Source organism: Pseudopodoces humilis, chromosome 24, assembly GCF_049639895.1.
Source record: "Pseudopodoces humilis isolate 2021_Gansu_Grassland_sample_001 chromosome 24, ASM4963989v1, whole genome shotgun sequence".
In the NCBI taxonomy this organism is placed as follows: domain Eukaryota; kingdom Metazoa; phylum Chordata; class Aves; order Passeriformes; family Paridae; genus Pseudopodoces; species Pseudopodoces humilis.
The window spans coordinates 1,472,500-1,495,144 of record NC_142223.1 but is presented as its reverse complement, the minus strand read 5'-3'; the positions used below and the strand labels follow the sequence as shown (position 1 = coordinate 1,495,144).

At 53.9% G+C, this 22,645-nt stretch overlaps 4 protein-coding genes across 4 annotated transcripts; 2 read left to right on the top strand and 2 right to left on the bottom strand.

The window, feature by feature from the left end:
* Positions 1-1,028: 1,028 nt before the first annotated feature.
* Positions 1,029-10,339, bottom strand: PINK1 (PTEN induced kinase 1). The gene is given in 9 exon segments (XM_088066615.1): positions 1,029-2,225; positions 2,603-2,839; positions 3,579-3,706; positions 4,665-4,828; positions 5,204-5,386; positions 6,939-7,042; positions 7,964-8,263; positions 10,039-10,141; positions 10,143-10,339. Coding segments are annotated over 9 exon segments (1,677 nt in total). The 3' UTR covers positions 1,029-1,964.
* A 1,235-nt stretch (positions 10,340-11,574) lies between these two features.
* On the bottom strand, positions 11,575-13,949 carry CDA (cytidine deaminase). The gene is made up of 4 exons (XM_005528269.3): positions 13,760-13,949; positions 13,381-13,492; positions 13,061-13,118; positions 11,575-12,406 (listed from the first exon to the last, which is right to left on the bottom strand). Exons 1-4 carry the CDS (start codon positions 13,932-13,934, stop codon positions 12,293-12,295), a joined length of 459 nt encoding a protein of 152 aa, XP_005528326.1. The 5' UTR covers positions 13,935-13,949; the 3' UTR covers positions 11,575-12,292.
* A 2,480-nt stretch (positions 13,950-16,429) lies between these two features.
* On the top strand, positions 16,430-17,803 carry FAM43B (family with sequence similarity 43 member B). The gene has a single exon (XM_005528268.3). It carries the CDS (start codon positions 16,607-16,609, stop codon positions 17,498-17,500), a length of 894 nt encoding a protein of 297 aa, XP_005528325.2. The 5' UTR covers positions 16,430-16,606; the 3' UTR covers positions 17,501-17,803.
* A 1,205-nt stretch (positions 17,804-19,008) lies between these two features.
* On the top strand, positions 19,009-22,284 carry MUL1 (mitochondrial E3 ubiquitin protein ligase 1). Its single transcript, XM_005528267.3, has 4 exons — positions 19,009-19,146; positions 19,248-19,335; positions 20,220-20,340; positions 20,973-22,284. The coding sequence occupies exons 1-4, from the start codon at positions 19,027-19,029 to the stop codon at positions 21,691-21,693; spliced, it is 1,050 nt and encodes a 349-aa protein (XP_005528324.1). The 5' UTR covers positions 19,009-19,026; the 3' UTR covers positions 21,694-22,284.
* The last annotated feature ends 361 nt before the right edge of the window (positions 22,285-22,645 follow it).

Genomic DNA, 22,645 nt, shown 5'->3' with positions numbered 1-22,645 from the left:
GGAGGGAGGGATGTGCTGGGAGATGTCCCAGTTTGCTCACCCCAGGCATTTGCAGACAGACAGCACTGCAGCCTTTGTTGCATTAACAGCCTGTACTTTTAACCTGCACTCCACAAAAGCACCCAAAACGCTGAAGAATCATAAAAACGTCTCGTTAGCGGAAGGTAGAAGGGAAAGAAAACAAAAGGGAAGTCTGACCTCAGCAGAACCATGGTGGGGACAACAAAATGCAAGCACAAGGGAAGCATTAAGAGGGATTTAAGGACCAGGGGGACAAGCTGCAGAACAAGCATTTTAGGCCATTTTTGAGGATGGAATTGAAACCAGGGGAAGCAAGTTTCCAACCAGTGGAGTTCATCAGCGCAGATAAAACCCTGGTTGGGCAAATACAAACACACTGGATGGCTCCAGTCCCTAATTCTGATCCCTACTGGTATAGAGACTGGACCCAGGAGAAAAAGGGAAAGGCATGGGAATTGTATTCATGGCAGAAAGAGAGCTCAGATTAGAGATCCACCACACAGCAACAGCATTTACTCCTCAAAAAGCTACAGAGTGTCCAGGGCATGGAACTCACTGCCAGACCCAAGCACACACAAAGCAAAGGCAGCAGAAACACACTGCAAGAGCTCAGTAATGGAAGAAACAGCAGCACACATTTTGGCTGGGTCAGATCAATGTTACAAAGGTCTTTTTTTGCAGCTTTTCCCCCCCAAGAGGTCATTTACCCCGGTTCCCCAGGCTCTTAGCTGCACCAGAATAATGTGCAGAACCCTGAGTGCAGGTTATCCTGTGATGATTGGGGGTATCAGCCATTGTCATCCACCTGGAAACTGCAGGAGCAGTTCACCATGCAGGAGAGTACAAAACACATCCCCAAGGCAAGGTCTGTTCCTCTTCAGGAAATTCCACTTGGAGTCAAACACCATTTTCCACAGTTAGCACTGAGAAGAGCTGAATTCTCATTTAAGACACCCCAGAACCAATGCTCCACAGCCCAAATTGGATTGAGAGAACCCACACAGCCACAGAGCTTAATCTTTAATTTATTGTGCGACAAGCATAAATAACTTTGCCCCCGAATTCCTCTAAACACAATTATAGCCATGAAATTCAATGCTGTTTCATAACCATGGCTGTTGTTACTTAAAGATTGATTTCTCCCGTCCTCCCCACCAAAGGATATTATTTCACTGAAGGAAACACAGGCAGGTAAAAGAGCAGAGCATCACACTAAGCTCTTCAAGCAGGGGCTGCTGCCCAACTTCACTTTGTTTGGAGAATTATCCCTAACTGGAGAGTCTGACTCAGCCTTGGAGCCTGGGGCAGCTGCCACCACAGAGCTACAAGAGTTAAGAACAACGATAAGCGGGTTTTGAGGATGATGTGCTTCCACTCTCCTGCGTACAACTGCGAGGTTTTTAGTGCTGCTGACGCTCACGTTACCAGGCAGCACCTCATCAGGAAGTTTTCAGGCTGTCATTTCACAGCTCAGAAGAAAATGAGTTTCAAACCAGCCTGGTTACCCCAAGAACAGAGACTGCAGGTCCCTTTGCCAGCTTGGATTTCTGTATGCTGTCTAAATTGTGATGTTCCTATGCAAAATGCAGCCAGACACTGCCTCCTCCCAGCCACCCCTCCGAAAGGAATCTGCTCCACTCAACACACAACTCACAAGTCAATGAATTCCCAAATGGGAGCAAAACCAACCACGCACCTCTGGACACCTGCAAGGTCCACACACCCTCCCCCCAGAGGGTAAGGAAGCAAGGGCATCTCCTCTAGCAGGGACACAAAAGCAGCGTGGTTAACACTTGCTTGAGAGGAACTCAAGCTCCTAAACACAGGCCTGCAGCTTGTTCCCTAAAGCACTACAGGATTCCAGACAGACAGAAAAGGACAGGTTCCTATGTGCCTTTAGAAAGTGCCATTTATGTGGGATGCTTGTGTTCCAGGTGGTTCCTTCACCCAGAGTGGCTTCTCCAAGCCAGCAACAGGAATATTGCTGCCCAGAGGTCTTCAAATTCGAGGTTTGCCAAGAAGCACATCTTCATTTTGGTTTCTACCTGGCTCGTCTCTGCCAGCCTGTTGGTGAGCAGGGTGGCTGCAGACTGGCAGAGCAGCCAGGCAATCATCTGGTCAGGTTTCAGGCTCCTGGATGCTACAACACTGTCACCCCAGAGGCTCAGGTGCAGCACATTCGCAGCCACTCTCGCAGACAGCCTCTGCAAAAGGGGAAGGGAGATTAGCTGATCCTGCTGCACTCAGCCACATCACCAGCACGGAGCACTGGCACCTCCAAAACTCCCTGGGCCCCCCCAAAGGCACCACCCTGTGAATTAGAAAGCTCTTTGAGACTGTTATTGTATATATATAATGTTGTGTGTAACACTCCAATGTGAGGTCTGGTCCCGACACAAACATCTCCTGAAATCCCTGAAATGATTCAGCACCACTCAGCAAAGACATTTTTAGCTTTGATCCTTATGTTGTCCTTTGATCCTGCAGTGAGATCTGGATTAACCCCTGTACCTGCTCCAAAGCCAAGTGATCCACCAGAGATATTCCCAAAGAAGATATCTTGAAGGCAACAGCTTCTTACCTTGTTGGGATCTCTCTGAAGCAGCATCTTTATCACCTGCTTCACCTCGAGGGGCACATGGTCGGGCAGGCTTGGCAGCTGGTCCTCCTGGTAACTTCTGCTTTCCAGAGTCGAGTCCCCATGGCCATAGAAAGGATTGGCCAGGCCCAGGATTTCGTAGGCAATCGCTCCAACAGCCCAGGCATCAGCTTTACTGTAGTTGATCACTGTGCCTGGACCAGGTGATGCTGTGATCACCTGCCACAGAGAGGGGGCTACTCAAATAAACAGCTCGAGTGCAGCCTCTGTGCTGAAATTCCATTTTTAATGCTCAAAGCAGCATTTTCCCTCTAATAAACTTAGACACTGAGTCCAAAGGCGGGTTTAATCTGAATCTGAGGTGTAAATATTCCCTACTGGCATGCTCTAAGCCCCTGGCACTGCTCAGCCCACTGGGATGCTGGGAGGAGTCTGAACATTGCACTGAGGCATTAGCTGTTGCCCATGACCAGGGCTATCTCCTGCTGGAATCACAGAGACAGGAGATCTGTAGGTGAACAACCAACACCATGGCAAGGTGCTCCAGGCCCAGCAGACACCACCAAGGGTGTCTTGGGTTTTTATTGGGCTTATCATCAGAGAAATAAAATGGAACTGTAAATAATTTCACAACCACCCTGAACTTCAGCCAAATACTACTGTTGCAACACAAGCACTGCTGCATTAAATTCTTAATAGCTACATAGAAAGGGGCCTGAATAAAGACTAAATTTGTTTGGGGTGAAGGGGGGAAAGGCTGATTCTGCCTCTTAACACCAACTGATTATGTTTCACCTGTTAGAGCTCAAGGTGTCTATTTGACATAGTTCAGCACAGATGTTTCACCAAGCCTAACCCAAGGTGAGACACAAACCTTCCACGCCACCAAAACTTCTAGTCCTGACAGCAGGACAAGCAGAAAACCAGCCCCAGAAAGCAGTGCTGCAGAGGGATTTACCTCAGGTGCCATAAGGCAGCCGTTGCCACCCCGATCCACGTAGGAGCTGGTGAAGGGCAGCCTCAGGCCAATGCTCTCATCTGCCAAACAGCAGCCAAAGTCAGTGATGACCAGCCAGGGGCAGCCAGCTGTGAACAACAGCGTTCAGTTTGTGAGGACCTGGCAGCACCAAACACATCACATCAACAGCCAGCTTTGTGTCCTCTGCAAACCGACTCAGGGGGCATTCCATCCCCTCACCAAGATTGTGGGTGAAGATGTTCAGTAGAGTAACCTGGTTTAGTGGGAGGTGTCCCTGTCCAGGGTGTTGGAATGAGAAGAGCTTCAAGATCCCTTCCAACCCAGGGAAGGTTGGAATCATTCCATGATTTTATGATTATAAATCCTGAGCCCCAGGAATACAGAATCCTCTGTGTTGCCCGCCTCTTGGGTCAGTCTCCAGGAAGGCAGGGTGGATTCCAGTGGTCTCTCTGTCTCTCTCTCTCCCTGATACTCTTCAACCAAATTCCTCCACTCCTAATTACACAAACCTGCCTGCCTCCTATTGCTTCCTGCTGATTTGACTCTCAATCACACCAAAAAAGAGCTCAGGTAATTAAAACTGCTGTTAGAGGCTGACAGGAGAACACATCGATGAAAATGCTGCATCCCTTCCCTCCCAACTCATGTTTCATGATCCCAGGGTGCAGCACTATTAACCTGGCCATGGGGTGGGAATTTAAGAGGCTCCCTCTACTCTCTGGCTTGGGAAAGATGACAGAACCAAGAGCCTGAAGCAAAGGCTCCTGCAGCATTCCAAATGTGGTGTTCCAGGATGCTCCAGTCAATGCTGGCTGTGCTCATGCAATCCATCACCTCAGCAATACACTATTTCCACGTTAATGATCCAAAACCTCAGGCACAGACAGGATCAGTGACTTGCTGCAGTGACAGCAAACACAAAGCCAAAAACTAAACCTGAGATTATTCAAAAGGTTTGATGCCTCTTTTCCCCAAACACACAGCTGGGTGAGATTTCCCCAAATACCAACATGACCGAAACACTTCTGCGAATTAACTGGCATTTATCCTCAGGGATCTACGTACCAGAATCAAATTCAACCAAGATGTTGTCAGACTTGAGGTCTCTGTGTGCTATTCCATGTCGAACAAGGTGGTCCACGCCTTCCAAGAGCTGCAGAATCATCACTGTGGAGAGGCGAACATCCGGAGTGTTCTCCTGCAGATACTGGCGCAGCGTGCAGGGGTAACTAGGCAGAACAAGGGGAAAAAAATACAGGGATTATCATCCTGGAGGCTTATCACTGGCAGTTCAACTTCAGTGTTGGCTCATCTCATTACAGATTCTACTCCATCTCTAGCACTGTGCTCAGACTACGGGTGAAGTTCAGGCTCAGAAGGGCAGACAAATGGGGACAAACTCCACATTTCTCACTTTAATTTGGGGTAATTATTAAAAAGAACGGTTTGTCTTCATTGTGGAAGCACAGTCAGAACCTCAAGGACTTGGAACAGGTCCTGGGAGGCGTTTCCAAGAGCATACTCTGCTCTTTGGCAGCAGCCCAGAGCCAAGCTTTGCGGGGACAGAGTACCCAAGTCACGTTAACCAGCTTCTCTCCACCTACTTCTTCATCACCAAGAAGAGGGTGCGGCTGTGCCCGATCCCTCTGGGGTTCAGGCTCAAAGGGAGGACATCAGGATAGTCAGCAAAGGCTCCAGGCAGCAAAGGGACGGAGGATGTGAACGCTCGGATCACCTGGATTATATTCGGGTGAGGCTGCAGCTTCTTCCTCCCAAGGACAGGTTTTCTGTGCAGAGGAAAGACACCACAGATTGCACCAATCCCTCAGCCGGTTCTGGTGGATCACTGGCACGTTGCTGTTATTGCTGGAATTATTTTTCATTATTATGGCCTGTCCTCCACACCAAAGGGTTCCCCAGCAGTGAGCAAACATGTTTGTTCTGCACTGGAAGCCTCATCAGAGGGAGATTAAAGCTGCACAGGGTGAATTACAGGACTGCACGTTAAATAAACAGACACATCCTGGAATCCATTCACTGGGCAAGAACATGGGCAGCAGTTTCATGGCCCATTTCCCAATCAGCATCTCAGCCCAGCGTTTCCCAGGTGGATGCAGAGCACCCACAGCAGCAATGGGTGTATTCCAGCACCTTCTCCAGAGCTCAGAATCCAGCCCAGTGCCTCCCAGAGCAAACTGAGCCTCCCAGGGACTCTGCTGTAACTGGATTTCCCTATTCACAATGGCCAAACAGGAAATAAGGTGCTTTACCTGCACTACTAACAAAGCTTTGATAAAAACCCTCACACAAAACATTCAACTTTCATTTTACTCAAGCCCCACTAACCCTTCCATGCTGCTAACAAAGGCAGAGCCAGGCACAGGCTGCTTCTCCATTCAAAAAGAGCTACAGCTGCTCTAGAGAATAACACCCAAATGCAATTACTTTGTTAGACATATAATAAAGGTCAACTTCACGCTGGGAGTATCAATTTAGACCCTCTATTTTATGGCACAGGCAGGAAGTTCTCCCTGCCCTGAAAAGCAGGTTACCTATTTGTCTGCAAGACAGATTTCTCATCCCCTGAATGTCAAATATCCCTTTGGCTGCTCTACTGCATTCCCAGCCAGCCACGGGCACAGCATTCATTATGCATTTGTATTGGCAGCCGGGATGGATTTGAAATTTAAATCAGACAATCTGGCCTGTGGACTCCATTGTTTCAAATGGAACAAAAAGATGCATTTCTGAACAAAAAGATAGCTAACTTGAGGTAATTTAGAAGTTTCCATGAAATTTTCCACCTTCATGCTGTTTGCTCAGGTCAAAGAGTAGGAACTGAGTAATTTCCATTTTCCTTCTCACCAGCTTTCCTGCACTAAAACAGTTTCAAGCTCCCTGTCCAGCACCCATTTTACACCAAACCAGCTCTCAAACCTCACAGTCAAATTGTATTAGTGAAATCATTTGATGTTTAATGCACTCAAACTGTTACCAACTGCAGCGGTGCAATTAAAAAAGCATCACAATACAAATTTAAACGGTGTTTAACCTGTGGCTCCTCCAGCCTTTACCTCAGCAAACGCCAACAGATTTCAACACAGGGAAGCTAAAACAGCCACAGACACCCACCACACCCTGGTGGAACCTCAAATGCTCCCAAATTATTGGTGCACCCTTCCAAACCCCTCTGACCCACACAGTTTAGCAATGCAAGTTGTTGCATGCCAAGAAATTTAACAATCCCCAGTTTTACCTGCTTTCAGCAGCTATTCTAGAAAGCCCTAATTAAGCAAAAATTAATCAAGGGGTAAAATGAGCACCTTGCCACCTCCATACCTGCGGCCAGAGACGGTCCCGTACTCCCCGGACAAGGCAGCGCCTGTGGCTGGGACGAGCTCTCGGCCCATGGCATCGAGGATGGCCTCACTTGAGGAACCAGCCTGCAACAATAATCACACCCCACGTTGGTTTCAGCTCCAAAAGCATCCGGCCACAACGCAAGCTGAAAGCAGATAATCCTGATGCTGGCACTGCGTCTGGAGCTGGACTGACTGAGACCAGATTCCAGGACTTCCCTCCCTTGAAAATCAGGGAAGGCAATTAACTACTTGAAGAGTTCACCTAGGGAAGCTGCAAGGCCTTTATTTGCAGAAAGAAATCTATTTGTCACTTCCAATGCATCCTTGACCGTAAGCAATCCAAACTACACCTCAGCACTCACTTTCAACTTCCAAACCCAAGTGGAAGAGCCCACAGCTAAATGCCAGGGTACTTCTGGAGTCCAAGGGATTGCAGATGTTGGCATTTTGGAAGATTCTCTTGAAATACTTGTCACATGGGGAAAGCCACATGGACTTTTTTAAACAGGGAAGAGCCACACTGAGGAACGGGATCCTCAGTTACCCGGGCTGGGAAACACTGGAGCAGATCTTGGAAATCCACCTCACAGCAAGGGGACACAGCAGGCAGGTTACTGTGCACCCTGAGACCACTGACTCTTCAGGAAGAAAACCCACCTGACAAGACACCAATTCCTAAATCACTGGCAAAGGAAAGCAGTGGCTTTCCCCTTCTCAGACCTTTCTAATAGAACCAGCCTCAGAAAAACCTTTTCTTCCCAAAACATCACCTCCATACCCAACAGCTCCAGCAGCAGCTCTCAGTGCAGATTCCAGAGGATGATGAATGCTAATTACCTCGCTCTGGGACTCTTCACTAACACTCCAGTGTCACCTACCCATAGCTTTGTTGTGACACATCATCCTGCGCTCCATAATTAGCGCTTTCAACACTTCAGCATTAAACATTCCAGCCAGAATTCCCCAGCGACAGACACGGGGGATTCGGCGCCGACTCCTTACCGAAATGTTCCACATCATTTTGATAGCTAAGGGAAAAGCCCCTCTTGGCTGGTGCTTCACTACAGGCTCCTCTTCAGCCCCCTGGGAAGCTGAGCCACGCTCCTGCTGCACGGCTGGGAGCTGGCTGCTCTCCACACGATCCCGAGGACCGGGACAGAAGGGAATAGCTGCTTCGTACACAGCAGCACTGCAGCCCTTCCCGAGGGGCTGGCCGATGAGATATTCCTCCAGCTTGAAGCCCTGCCAGCGGAAGGAGCTCAGGGGATCTTTCTGCGGCTTGTTCTTCCCAACAAACACGGTCTGAAAGGAATATGAAGAGAAAAACCCGCTCAGTTATCCCACACCTCCCAGGGAAGGAGAACCTGGTGTTTCAGTGGTATTGCACATCCTGGTGGGTTGGTCCAACCTGAAAGTCTCAATCAGACTCTAACCTCAAATCACTGTAACCACATGAAAGATCATCTGCAGGCCATGTATTTTTGTCAGATACGATTTACCCCTAAACCAGTCTTTTCTACAGGTGCCCTTTGCAAGGAAAGAAGAGGAACCAGGAGGGGGAGTCATTTGCCAATCTAGAATATAAATATATTTTGCCCAAAGAAGCTGTGGCTGCCCCTGGATCCCTGGAAGTGTCCCAAGGCCAGGTTGGACAGGGCTTGGAGCAACCTGGGACAGTGGAAGGTGTCCCTGCCCATGGCAGGGGTGGAAAGAGATGGGCCTTAAAGTCCCTACCAGCCCAAGCCATTCCATGATTCTACAGTTGTGTAAAGAAAAGTTTAACTGAACACTTCTGAAGACAAGATGCATTATTACACTTTTCTCCCTCTCCATAAATAAACCAGGCAAACAGCATTTAAAAGAAAATCCAATTAAAAGCAGCAACAGGAAAAACAATTGCCTTTTTGTGGCTGTCAACTGAGAGGGCTGGTTAATTTGAGGAAGAGTGCATCCATGATAGGAGGGAGCTGGGGGAAGGAAATCAAGAGATGTGGGAAAATAACACTCAGGAGGCTGTTCTGGAGTTTTCATCACACTTTATGATCCTACAGGTCTGGTGGTGCCCCAGCTGTCACCTGGACTGATACAAACGAGTGGCCTCTGCAGCCCAAAGCACCGGTGACACCCTAGGGATGTGTCATTGGACACAGGGACAGCAAATGGAACAACCCAGTGAGGACAGAGGAGAGAAAGCACCCTGAGAAACTTCAGGGAATGTGTCTGCTGGTTGGTGGAGCGGGTGACAGCTGGCTCAGAGCACCAAAGGTCTATTTTTACCCAGGAAATATGTCCAGCACCATCCATCACGGCCTGGCCCAGCACCACAGGGTCCCCGTCTGTCTCAGGCAGAGGGGATGGACCTGGGGATCAACATCAGTGGCCTGGAACATGACACCAGGGCCCTGACCTCGTCCCTCTCTGGGGCAACAGGGAGAGTCCCCTGCTTTTGAAAGTACCTGCTTTAGGGTGATGAGAGGCTGCTGAGTGCGAGGTTTCCCCAGGACCCTGTTTCTGGGGAGAAAGAGGTGCCTGAGGGCTGCTCATGGCAGCACCCCCCACTTTCCTTGGGGAGAGATGAGGAGGTGTCTGGGGGCTCCCCGCAGTAGCAATCCCTTCCCTTCATGAGGGGGTCCATAAAACAAGGCTGTCCCCTTCACCATGGGTGTCTGGGGGGCTCCCCACAGCAGTGACCTCCCCCTCCCCTCTGAGGGGCTCCTCACAAGAATTCCCCTCTCCTTTGTGGCTGATGGCTAAAGGCTTCTCCAGAGCAATGATCTCCCCAGTGCCGTTAATGGGGGGTATCTGAGGGACCCCCCAAAGCAAGGACCCCCTTCCCTTCATGGGGGAGCGTGTTTAAATGGCTCCCCACAGCACTGACACTCTGTGACGTTCATGGGCCGGTTAAAGGCGCTCCACACATCAAGGACCACCCTCTCCTTCATGAAGAATGTCTGGAGGGCTACGACCCCCTGTGCCCTTCTTGGTGGGGTAACTGAAGGTCTCCCCCCCAGCAAGGCCCCCCCCTTCCCCTCACGGAGCGAGGCGCTGCCCAGCGGGATCCCCGGGCCGCTTCCCACCTGGATGTGGCGACACGCCGCCTCAGCCCGGCGCTGCTCCTCCAGCCGCGGCTCCACCAGGCCCAGCGCCATGGCCAGCGCCAGGCAAACGCCGCCGCCGCGGCCCCGCCGCCTCTTCCTGCGGGGCCCGGCGGGCGGCCGGCAGCCAGGCCAGCCAGGGCCGCCATGGCGCGGCGGGCGCGGGGCCGGGGTCGCGGCTGGGGCCGGGGCCGGGGCCGGGGCGGGGGGCGCGGGGAGCGCAGGGCGGGCGGCACCGCGGGAAGAGCCGCAGGGCCCGAGCCAGCAGCAGCCGCACCGCCATGGCCGCCGCGTCTGCGCGAGGGGCGGGGCCCAGAGCGGACCAATGGGGAGCGGCACGCCAATAAACACGGCCACGTGACCGATAGGCCACGCCCCCCGCACGTGAGAGGGAGAGGGAAGGGGAGAGGGGAACGGAATGGGAGAGGGAATGGGGCAGGGAATGGGACATGGAGAGGGGCAGGGAATGGGGCAGGGAAGGGGAGAGGGAATGGGGCAGGGAATGGGACATGGAGAGGGGCAGGGAATGGGACATGGAGAGGGGCAGGGAATGGGACATAGAGAGGGGGCAGGGAATGGGAGAGGGAATGGGACATGGAGAGGGGCAGGGAATGGGGCAGGGAATGGGACATGGAGAGGGGCAGGGAATGGGACACGGAGAGGGGCAGGGAATGGGAGAGGGAATGGGGCAGGGAATGGGACAGGGAATGGGACATGGAGAGGGGCAGGGAATGGGAGAGGGAATGGGACACGGAGAAGGGCACGGGATGGGGCATAGAGCAAGCCATGGAGCAGGCGTGGAGTGGGGGGTACTGAACAGGGCATGGAATGGGACACAGAGTAAGACATGGAGTGGGACATGGAGTGAGGCATGAAGCTGGATAGGGAAGGGGGCACATGGAGTGGGGCATCAGGCAGGACATGGAATGGGTCATGGAGCAGGGCACAGAGCAGGGTGCAGCCAAGGTGAAGCCTTGTGCAATGCAGGGCATGGAGGACAGAGCTGGGAGTGCCTTGGCGTGGAGAATGGCACTGCCCTGGGAAGAGCCAGAGCACAGCCCAGTGTGTGGAATCATCAAATCACAGAATCATGGACTGGTTTGTGCTAGAGGGAATCTCAAAGCCCATCTTGTTCCACCCCTGCCATGAGCAGGGACACCTTCCACTATCCCAGCTTGCTCCCAGCCCCATCCAAACCTGGCCTTGGACAGTGCCAGGGATGGGGCAGCCACAGCTTCCCTGGGCACCCTGTGCCAGAATCCCTCCCTCCCATGCTGTGGGATCAGCCCCACAGCCGAGGCACATCAGCCTCTCATCCACCAGCATCTCCAAGAGCTTCCCAGCAGGAGTCTTCTCCATCCTCCAGCCTGTATGGGTACTGGGGGCTGCCCTGACACTCTGCACTCGGCTTTGTTGAACCTCATGAGGTTCCCAGGGCACATCCAGCACTCCCCAGCCCTTCCTGGGCTGCAGGACAGCCCCAGGACCCCTCTCCCTGTGTTTCACCACTGCAAGAGATAAACCAGAACTGCTTTTATTTCACTTGGGCATGGCAGAAATGCTCAACCCAGCGCTGGCTGGGAAATGTAATGAATTCATTCATCATTGTATTGTAAATCAGCAGTACAATCAACAAATAGCATTACCCTGGAGGCACAAAACCCTCCAGAAATCCCCAAAAACCCCTTGTCCTCTTCTTCACCCCAAACAGAATAAAAGCAAGGAAAACAAGCTGGGTAGAAACGAGCAAAGGACACGCTCAGTGCGATAACCATCCTGTTCCAGCAATCCACCTAATCTGGATTGGCTCACTAATTACTTCTGGCACTGATGGACCTTTTCCTTCTTGCTTTCGCTTCTCTTTAGAGCTGAAGGATCCAGCACTTTCCCAAGCAATGATTTTACATTATTCAGGACTGGTTTCTGTACCAAAGCCTGTCTGAGCTGTGCATGAAACCCATGTCCTCCCTTGCCTACAGGGACGTCTGGGTGCCTTTTTTTACTAATAACAGGGAATTTCTATTAATTGATTTTGCTATTTCTTCAGGGCAAGGTGGAGCTGGAGTCTGCAAATCAACACTGAATCAGAAGATGAGCCAGAGGAACAGGCAACTTAACAGTATAAACACATTTCCCACTGTGTTGTTCCCAAAAGGTTGCTTACAGGCTGAGGAAATTGGGGAAAAAACCATTGTCCCCTGTGCCTAAGGGCAAAGGCTGGTGGTGGCCACACTGCTCAGACCTTCTTCAGGTCCTCAGGGCCAAAGGAGAGCGGCAGCAGCTCCTCCAGCCTCTTGACAATGTAGGTGCCATCTGCTTTGGTCAGGTAGACATCCCAGTCTGTGCCAAACTGAAGGAGGAGAAAGAAGAGCCTTATGAAGAAGAAGAAGAACCTGCATTTTTTCCCAAAATTACTAATATACCCTTTTTTCCCCAGGTTCACAGGGAGCATCCTCCTCTCTTGCATGTCTTTTGGATTGGCTTACCAGCATTCCCTCCCCCAGAGGATATTTTGGGCTCAGACCCTGTGTTTTTTACCCCACCAGCGTGAGCCCCAGTGTCTCTGAACCTGCTGAATCTGACCCTCGAGCAGAGCCCCGCAACCCATTAAATATTCATAACCCAAAAATGGGCTGTGGGTGCTGGGATTCCTGTGGAGGAGGGAGATGAGAGCAGGACAGAACCTGGAAAGCTCAGTTTTGCAGAAAAACCCCCATTTCCAGGCTGGCCAGAGCCTGAGCAAGGACTTGAGGGCAAAACCCTGCACCTGGAGAAATAAAACACCCTGGGGAGGCCGAGCTAATGGATTCCCACTGAACACCCACCCAGCATTGGAATGCCCCTTTCCCAGCAGATAATGCAATTTGAGGAGCCTGGAGCCAGCCCTGAGGCTGAGGATGGGGGGTTCCACCCTTCTTGGTACCTCCAGGTGTTTTAGGGGGATATGCCTGGGGTCAGGGGATGGTGTTTGGGGTCAGGGAATGAGCCCCACACGAGCTGTCACCTCTCTCATCACTTGTCTGCAGGCACCACAGGGCATGATGAAGTGGTCCCCCATGTCACTGCCAAAAGAGAAGGGCACAAAGCTCAGCCCTGAGGTCAGAGGAGGGGAGAACACCTACAGAACACCTTCATGCCCCGATAAATACAGAGCAACAACAGATTTACCCCCCAGTTCCTCCAAAATCACCACGCAAAAAACTTTATTTCCCTCCCCAAAAGATGGGGCTGCTGCAAAAGAAGCTGTCCCTGAGGAGCACCGGGGGTTCTCCTGCTGGTTCCCCCTGCCATCCCTCAGCATTCCAGCTCTCAGAGCACCCTCACCTGGCGATGGCCATGGCCTTGAAGCTGGTGTGCCCCTCGGAAATGGCTTTTTGGATGGCGGTGCGCTCGGCGCACATCCCCAAGCCGTAGCAGGCGTTCTCCACATTGCACCCTGCAGGGACAACCCCATTATCAGCCACCCAAAACCTCATTTTTTCTTAGGGAATTTACAAATAAAAACCATTTTCCCCGCTTGCCCCGCTTTCCCATCCGTTGTGATCTTTGGCTCGGTCAGGGATGGCGACTTGCCAAGAGGCAGCGGGGGAGGACACACAACACCAACACCCCGGGATGACCCCGCTACACCCTCATACATGACCCAAAACTTGCTGGGGGCACCTCAAAATCCCTGGAGGGGGGTCTCAGATCCCCATCTTACCCGAGAAGATCTCCCCACCGGTGGTGAGCAGCGCAGCTCCCACCGGGAAGCGGCTGTAGGGGCAATAAGCGCAGTTTTTGGCCTCCCGGCTGCGGCGCAGCAGGAGCTGGAGATGGTCACCCTGAGGCTGGCCTGTGGGGACAGCAGGGACAGGGTGCTGCCCGCCTCTCTCCATTTCTGCACCCGCCTGCTCTGCCTGCTGACGCTGCAGTTAAATATTTCCTCGCCTGGAAAAAAGGCTGGCCGGGACGCCGGGATAACGCCCCGGCACGCAGCTGAGCTCCGGGAAGCATCCTCAGGGGCAGCCCTGGCCCCCAAAGCATCATGCTCAGGGATTCCCACATCCTCTCCTTGCCTGCTGCCTCATTCTTTCCAATTTCTCCTCTTTTCATTATTTACTTCCTCCTTTCTCTGTCCCTGCAGATCATTTTTCCGCCACCGTGCCGGAGTTGCTTGTTTGGTTTTTTTTCCTCATCAGTTCAAAACTGGTTCTGTGGCTCCACAGGCAAATTTCATTAAATCATTCCTGGAGGGGAAGGAACAGCTCCTGATCAGTGAGATCAAAATAAATAGATTAATATGATTGAAAGCATAAAAATTAATATCTGTATATATCATGTCTTCCCAGGTGTTCTAAATACAGGCAGCAAGGGAAACTGGCTGAAGACACAAGTGGTCAAAAGCCCAATTTGAGATTCCCTCATGCTGGAGCCCAAATTCAGTTTGCTCTCACAGGAATCAGCCCACACAAGGTAAAGGGCTCTCGTGTGATCATCAAATTGCTTTTTAATTAAAGATTTCTCTATTTTTCCCCTTGCCTGAGGAGCTTCCTGCCCCATTTTCTAGCTGCAAGGATGGGTGTCACAGCACCCAGGGATTTATCACTGGGGTTTTTGGCCAGTTTGTTAGATTTTGGAGGATTTTGACTTTACCTGGTGGTTTTGCCACCAAATCTTGCTGCTGGAAGAGCCACAAGAGGCTGGGAAGCAGCGTCCAAATTGGCAGTGGCTTCTGATGGGGCTGAAATTCCAGGAGCTGAAACAGAGCATGGGACAGTGAGATCATCAAAGGCACCCCAAGAATCCAAAGCTGGGATGCTGAGGTCGGTATTGTCCAAGGGATAACCAGGAAACACAATGACAGTTCACTATTTGCCAGGGCAGTGAGTGAGAAGATGGATTATCAGCCCACAACCTTTTTTTTTTTCAGTTTTTAAGTGCTAATCCAGGTTGTTTTCCCCTATACAAAATGCAGTGCAGTCTCCTTTGTCCCCAAAAATCTGGGGGCAAAAAGGAAAACCAGTCCTAGGGCAACTTGTGGGTGGCACTGTGGCATCAAACCAGTGAAAAGGCCCCACCCCGACCCCAATAATGTGGGATCTGTAAATAAAGAAGCTTTCAGGGTAGATTCACACCTGCCCTCTCAATATGCATACCAAGCAAGTAAACACAGTCCTCACCTCAGTCAATGAGGGTAAGAATAGAAATTATGAAAGACAGAGGCTAGCATGGATAGAAATCTTCCTTATCAGCACTAATTCCCTAATTGCCATCCCCCCAAAACCATCCTTGCACCCGCAGCAAACCACACAGCCCATGTTTGCATCAAAAAAGCTGAAAAACAGACAAATTCATGCATTTTTTATTATTTTGGCTGCAAAAATCTATGAGGCTGTCAAGGCCGCGGCAGTGAGAGAGTGGGGTTGGTGCTGCCTGCCTGTGAAGCTGCTATTTTAAGGTTGTATTTGCTTCAGTCAAACAGCAGAAAATCTGGGAAGCTGCTGGGAAATGGCTTCCTGTTCCCTGCAACACCCCACTCTGGTTTTCTTCGCCAAATGGATTAAAAGGGGGGGCACATGGTGTTATTTTACCCCTTCCTCCTCCCCATTTTTCAATCCCAAGGCAAACAGAGCGTCCCCAAGCCCAGGGGTCTCCCTGCTTTATGTCCAGATGGTAAAAAAAAAAATAAAAATAAAGTGGAAATCAGGGTTTGAGCCAAAGGCTCTGAATCCTGAGCAGCCTCAGACTCCACTGCAGGGCTGAAACCTCGCAGTGCTCCCCAAAAATCCCTCCTGAGCTGTGCCACGGGGAAATAGCATTCCATTTCTCCTGGAGAGAAGCTGTCCTAGGGCTTTGGCCAGAGAGAAAAGCAACAGGTTAAAAGCCAGCTCAGCCCAAAAGGAGAGGAGCAGCGAGGAGGTCTGACTGCCTTGGAAATAACAGGGGGAAATGGGAGGTTTGTAGGAAAAAAGAAGCCAGCAAACCTGCAGGATCTGCAAATCTCGGCACACACCTTAGTGCAACGCACCGATTTGGGGAGGAAAAACCCCTTTTTGTCTTTCCAGTGTTAGAAGCCATCCCCTGACCCTCCCAAAATCATTCCCCCGGGCTGACAAATTAGGCAAATCTCCCCTCACTCCGGTGGGTTTCGGCGCTGGGAGGGGGAGAGGGGTGGGTCTGCCTGCCGCATAGCGATGGAGGGCTTGATTTCCCCACCACCCCTCGGTCATCCTTTTCCCGATTCTGTTTCTATTTCCACGGGGCGAGCGCTCGGGGAGCCGGCGGGGGCCGCTCGGCGGCGGCTCCCCGCGTGCTCGGGGAGGTGGAGCAGCCCACGGAGCGCCGCGTCCCCGCCGCTCCCGCAGCATCAGCCGCAGGCGGCACCCGGAACGCGGCCAGCCTCCCGCAACCCTCCGTGGGCAGCCGCATCGGATCCCCGCTGCCGGGGTAGGGGGGCTTCGCCCCGGGACACCCCCCCCAAAAGCGGTTTAGGGCTCCGGGTTTTGGGGGGGTGGGGGGGGGTGGTCGCGCCGCGGGCGAGAAGAGGCCGGGATTTAGCGGAGCGGAGATGCTGCCCTGGCGCCGGAGCAAGTTCGTGCTGGTGGAAAATGAACGTAAGTGCAAAGGCAAGAGCCTGGGGCCGGGGCTGAGCTACGCGGCGCTGCTGGCCGGGTTCCTCCGCTCCTGCCCGGACCTGCTGCCCGAGTGCCCGCTGGAGCGCCTGGGCAGCGTCTTCCGCGGCAAGCGGCAGAAAGTGGAGCTCAACAAGGAGGACCCGACGTACACGGTGCGGTACCTGGGCAACGCCGTCACCCTGCACGCCAAGGGCGAGGGCTGCACCGAGGAGGCGGTGGGCAAGATCTGGGCCAAGAGCGAGGCGGGCGCCGGCGGGGCCAAGATGAAGCTGACGCTGGGCCCTCACGGCATCCGCATGACGCCCTGCGAGAAGGGAGCCCGCCGGCCGGGCCACGCGTACCTGCTGCACCGCATCACCTACTGCGCCGCCGACCGCCGGCACCCCAAGGTGTTCGCCTGGGTGTACCGGCACCAGGTGAAGAACAAGGCGGTGGTGCTGCGCTGCCACGCCGTGCTGGTCTCCAAGGCCGACAAGGCGCGCGCCATGGCCTTGCTGCTCTACCAGACCTCGGCCTCGGCCTTCAACGAGTTCAAGCGCCTCAAGAGACAGAGCGATTTCCGCCACGTGCAGCAGCAGCTCCTGGGCGACGCCTTCGTGCCCTTGGTGCCGCTGCGCAGGCTGCTCAACGCCAAGTGTCCCTACCGCCCGCCGGCCGAGCGGGCCCGCTGCGCCCCTCGCCTCAGCTCCATCCTGGAGGAGGAGGAGGAGGAGGCCTTCGGCGCCGCCGCGACGCCTTTGGGGGACGCCGAGCGAGCGGCCGTGCTGCGGCTGGCCAGCGACATGAGGGGCTGCAGCCTGCGCGGGCCGCGGGCCGCCGTGTGCTGAGGCGCCCTCCCTGCGCCCCAAAGCGCTGCTGGACCCTCCTCGGGGATCAAGCTGGACCCTCCTCGGGGATCAAGCTGGACCCTCCTCGGGGATCAAGCTGGACCCTCCTCGGGGATCAAGCTGGACCCTCCTCGGGGATCAAGCTGGACCCTCCTCGGGGATCAAGCTGGACCCTCCTCGGGGATCAAGCTGGACAAGACGGCGGCTCCCTTTGCAGGAAGACCCGTGCTGAGGGTGGCTTTGCACCCCAGGGACCCCCCCACCCTGCCCGGCCCTGCACATGAACCTGCTCTCGTGCCTCCTCCGCAGCGGCCGTAATAATAAAATTAATGTGTGTTTTCTGCGGTGTGACGGCGCCTGTGTCTCACCCTGGCGGACGGCGGAGTTAAGCTGGGCACTGAGGCGGTTTGGGGGGAGGTTTTATTGCGTTTACCCCTCGAAAGGTGAGCCGAGGAGGGGGGCTGAAGGGTCCACAGCGCTTTCCTGCGGCACCGAGGGCTGGGGAGAGCTGCTCCGCGTAGCCATGGCAACTTGATTTTTTAAATATAGAGCTGGGGGGGCGGCTGTGCCACCCACGTCGGGGGAGCAGCGACGGGGGTTTGGCCCCTTGGACCCCACTGGAGTGCAGAATTTGCCTGCAAACCCCCCTCCTCACCCCGCTCTAAATTAGCACCAAGGGCCTGAAGATCAATCATTTATGAATTTATGAAAAATTTCTATTTTTTTTTTCTTCTCCTGTTTGCTGCTTTCCCAGAATAAGCAATGGTAAGGAGATGGGGGGTGGGAGGTTTGGGGGGGTCGTGTGTCCCCGCCAGCAGGGACCTGCCACCCTGCCATGGCCCTTTGTGGGGCTGGGGGCTGTGTCCTGAGGCTGAGCCCTTGCACTGGGGGCTCCACGTGGTGCTGCTGCCCCACAGCCCAGTGAGGGGTTGTAACCCCTTCCCCAAGGTGCTACAGGGCTGGGATTTGGGGAGATATCCCCTCCCAGCCACGGGGGGACATGCTTTGGTCTGACCACTGCCCCCCAGATTTAGCAAGAGGGTGAAATTTGGGTTGCTCCCCACCCCCAAGGTGGGAGAGAGGTGCGGGGGATGCTCCCCCCCGCAGCCGGGGGCATTAGGATTTGGGGCCAGCTGCCAAAATCCTAAGGGATGGCTGGGATTTGAGCTAATCCCCCCTCAGATACTGGTGAGGCTGGAGTTCCATGTCCTCCCCAAGACCCCAAGGTGGAGATGGGGGTAAAGGGGTGCGACCCGTCCCACCCCCCAAACTCCCAAGGATGGGGTTTATCCCCCTAAAGCTCCGTGGGGACGGTACCTGACCCGCAGCCTCTGTTGGGGGGGTAATTTGTGTTACCCCCGAACCCCAACCAGGCTTTGCGGGGTCCCCGCACCCCTCTCCTCCCCGGCCTTGGAGGACTCCCCGTCTCGATGGTTGCACTGCGGCTGCCAGAGCGCCGCTCGTGACGTCATCACCACGCGCCAGCGCGGCGGGCGGTTGCCGTGGTAACGGCGGGCCTGGCGGCCATGGAGGGCGGCGGGCGGCCCTCGGCCGCGCAGGCCGTGCTCTTGGCCGCCAGCACCGCCATTACCGCCCTGCTCTACTCCGTCTACCGGCAGAAGGCTCGCGTGGCCCGCGGGCTCGAGGTGGGTACGAGGGGTGCGACGGGGGAAGGCATGGGCCCGGCCCCCGAGCCGCGGCCTGGTCGCGCCGGCTGAGCCGCGGCCTCTGTTTGCTCCCCCCGCAGGGCGCCAGGAAAGTCCGGCTGGACGGGGACCTGCGGGCCGTGCTGCTGGAGGCGCCTGGACGCTGCGTGCCCTATGCAGTCATAGAAGGTAGGGTCGTGTCAGGAGGATTAATCCACAAACACCAGAGGTTTATGTCCAAAAGGGAGGCAGAGGAGTCCTGTAACTTTATTCGAATAAAGGGAGAGGTCTTGGGCATTTCCCATGGGGTCTCTCAAATTGCTAGAGGACGCAGCGTCTTTTTTATCTTCATTTCCCTCTCTCTTTCCCCATTGGCTGAGTTACCTGAGAGGTGCAGACTTCCCAAAACGCTTCATACCCCCTTCTAATGTATAACTGCACCGCCCCCTTTCCTTTTCCTGGTGTCAGTCAGTGGAATTCCTTTGGAATTTATGGTTCTTCCCGTTGTTTCTTTCCTCTCTCAGTGTCTATTTTTACCTACCAGCAGACCCACAGTTTGTTTGTAAAGACAAATCCCTCATTCCTTTCAAACAGGACCCGAAGCGGTGCCCCAGACAGGGGTGAGGGAATTTCATCCTCACCAGGGAATTTCATCCCCAGCTCCTCCTTCTGTGCCCATCGGGTCATATCCCCCCTGTCAGACTCCTGACAGCAGAAAACACCAGCTCCCATCCCTTCTGCCCCCATCTTAGAATCCCACAATGGTTTTGGTTGAAAGAGACCATAAAGCTCATCCCATTCCACCCCCTGCCATGGGCAGGGACACCTTCCACATTCCCAGGATGCTCCAAGCCCTGTCCAGCCTGGCCTTGGGCACTTCCAGGGATCCAGGGGCAGCCTCAGCTTCTCTGGGCACTCTGTGCCAGGGCCTGCCCACTCTCACAGGGAAGGATTTCTTCCCCAGCAGCGCATCAAAACCTGTCAGTATGAAGCTATTCCCCACAGTCCTGTCACTCCAAGCCCTTTTCCAAGGTTTGTTTAAACCTGACGTGCCCCTTGGATTCCCGTTCCAGGTGTGGTGCGGTCGGTGAAGGAGACCCTGAGCAGTCAGTTTGTGGAGAACTGCAAGGGGGTGGTTCAGAGGCTGACGCTGCAGGAGCACAAGATGGTGTGGAACAGAACCACCCACCTCTGGTATGTGCCTGCCACCCCCAAACACCTGTGGGGCACCTGAAGTGGCCTCGGGCATGGCCAGAGGTTCCTCAGAGCCAGATCCCAAAGTAGCCCCCACTGTGACAGCTGCCATAATGGGGAGTGTTTGGCTGATTTTAGGGCTTTCACAGAGGGACTGGAGGAGAAGAGCATGTCAACTAAACCAGCACAGGCTGAACATTGATCAGCTCCACCTTGTTACAGAGGTGGCCAGAGAATGGCATTTCCAAAAAAACAAACCCACTTGCAGAACAGAAATTAATTGGATTTGGGTGATCCCTACACCCAGGGGACCCGAAGAGGATCCCAGAACTGCTGAAACAGAGCCCAGTGATGCTGTTTGATAAGCATTACCAAACTGGGGTGTGTGACACCATTGGGATGGTTTGTGACAGCTGGGAATGCCACAGGCAGGTGAGGAGGAAATAGGTGAGGATGGGGGAAGCCCCCAATACTTGTGGAGCACTGAGGGTGGAGTGGCCTCATGCACACCTGGACAGTGCCATGAGCAGAAAGAAACTCCACTCTGGCAGTCCCCAAAACCAGCAGGTCATGCCAGGCTGTGTTTCCCACCGAGAGAAATCAGTTCACTTCCCCCTTTCCTCCTTCCCCAGGAACGACTACGAGAAGATCATCCACCAGAGAACCAACACCACCCCCTTCGACCTGGTCCCCGCCGAGGACGGCGCCAGCGTCACCGTCCGGGTGGTGAAGCCTCTGGAGGCAGCTGAGCTCAGCCTGGAGACGGTGTATGAGAAATTCCACCCCTCTGTCCAATCCTTCACGGATGTCATCGGCCACTACATCAGCGGGGAGCGTCCCAAGGGGATCCAGGAGACGGAGCAGATGCTGAAGGTGGGCACGGCCCTGACCGGGGTGGGAGAGCTGGTGCTGGACAACGCCACCATCAAGCTGCAGCCCCCGAAGCAGGGCATGCCTTACTACCTGAGCTCCCTGGATTTCGAGTCCTTGCTGCAGAAACAAGAGTCCAGCGTCCGGTTTTGGAAAATCCTGACCGTCATTTTCGGCTTTGCCACCTGCGCCGTTCTCTTCTTCCTCCTGCGGAAGCAATACCGGCACCACCGCGAGAGGCAGCACCTGCGGCAGATGCAGGAGGAATTCCGGCAGGCCCAGGAGCGCCTGATGAACACGGAGGGCGGGGAGATTCTCAAAAACGCCTGCGTGGTCTGCTTGAGCAGCACCAAATCCTGCGTTTTCCTGGAGTGTGGCCACGTCTGCTCCTGCCACCAGTGCTACCAGGCACTTCCCGAGCCCAAAAAGTGCCCGATCTGCAGGCAGGGCATCACCAGGGTGGTTCCCTTGTACAACAGTTAATTTTTTGTGATTCTCAAGCGGGGAGATTTTGGATTTAAAGCTGCCGCTGGCAAAGGGGTTTTGTCACCTTGGATTTTGGGGAAGGGGAGGGAGCTTGAAGAAAGGGGTGCTTCAGCAGGGGGGCAGAGCTGAGGCTAAAAAGGTGACTCTGCAGCTGCTCAGGGCTCACACTGTGCTCAGAGGTGTTTTTGAGAGATGATTCCTTGCAGAGGGTGAGGTGCTTGGGGAGAGATGCAGTTCGAGGCTCTTCTGTTAAGGTTTGGACTCCCAGGCTTTGTGTCATGGTTACAGAGCCTGTGGCCCCTTACCCAGGTGATAAAAACACGGGGGAAACAAAAATAAAATATATGAAGGGTTCTGAGAGGCTGCAGGATTCCTGTGAGGCTGCCAGAGGGGGCTGCAAGGCCTAGCAGAGCAGGAGGGGCTGTCAGAGAGCTCGTACCAGGGGTTGTGAACTCAGGTAATTCTGTGATCCCCCCAAAATGGCTTTGTCACAGCAGGATGTGGGGATGTGAGGATGCTGTGGCTGATGGCTGTGCTTGGCTTGGGACAGCAAACAGGGTGTGAAGTAATAAAATAGGATGAAAAGCGTGTCTGTGTTGGATTATTCCATGGGAGTGGTGATATTTGTTCTCCCTGAGGTGGACACGACCAGCCTGGATCATCCCAAGCCATGATGGAGGATGGCTGAGCAGGGGAACTTGTCCCCCCTGCACTGGACATGACAGTCACTGCTGTCCCCTCATGACACCCAGACTGACACAAAACAGGAAAATTCCCTTCCCTGACACTCCCATTCATTTTGCCATAAATCCCATATTCACCCAGGCGGGTTAATGGACCCAAAATGCTGCTGCAATTAACATTTGCTGGGGAGGACAATTAGTGAAACATTCCTGGGGAATGAGGGAGCAGTTAAAAATCCCAGGACTGAGGCAGCCCCTGGGCACCC

What these genes read in the sequence shown, in the direction of transcription:
- CDA (XM_005528269.3), bottom strand. Translation starts at nt 13,934, where the DNA reads ATGGAGAGAGGCGGGCAGCACCCTGTCCCTGCTGTCCCCACAGGCCAG. An exon ending in CGGTGGGGAGATCTTCTCGG is followed by an intron (nt 13,493 to 13,759) that starts GTAAGATGGGGA and finishes TTGTCCCTGCAG; the next exon opens with GGTGCAATGTGGAGAACGCC. An exon ending in GCAGACAAGTGATGAGAGAG is followed by an intron (nt 12,407 to 13,060) that starts GTGACAGCTCGT and finishes CTCCTCCTTCAG; the next exon opens with TTTGGCACAGACTGGGATGT.
- FAM43B (XM_005528268.3), top strand. Translation starts at nt 16,607, where the DNA reads ATGCTGCCCTGGCGCCGGAGCAAGTTCGTGCTGGTGGAAAATGAACGT.
- MUL1 (XM_005528267.3), top strand. Translation starts at nt 19,027, where the DNA reads ATGGAGGGCGGCGGGCGGCCCTCGGCCGCGCAGGCCGTGCTCTTGGCC. An exon ending in GCCCTATGCAGTCATAGAAG is followed by an intron (nt 19,336 to 20,219) that starts GTAGGGTCGTGT and finishes TTCCCGTTCCAG; the next exon opens with GTGTGGTGCGGTCGGTGAAG. An exon ending in AACAGAACCACCCACCTCTG is followed by an intron (nt 20,341 to 20,972) that starts GTATGTGCCTGC and finishes CTCCTTCCCCAG; the next exon opens with GAACGACTACGAGAAGATCA.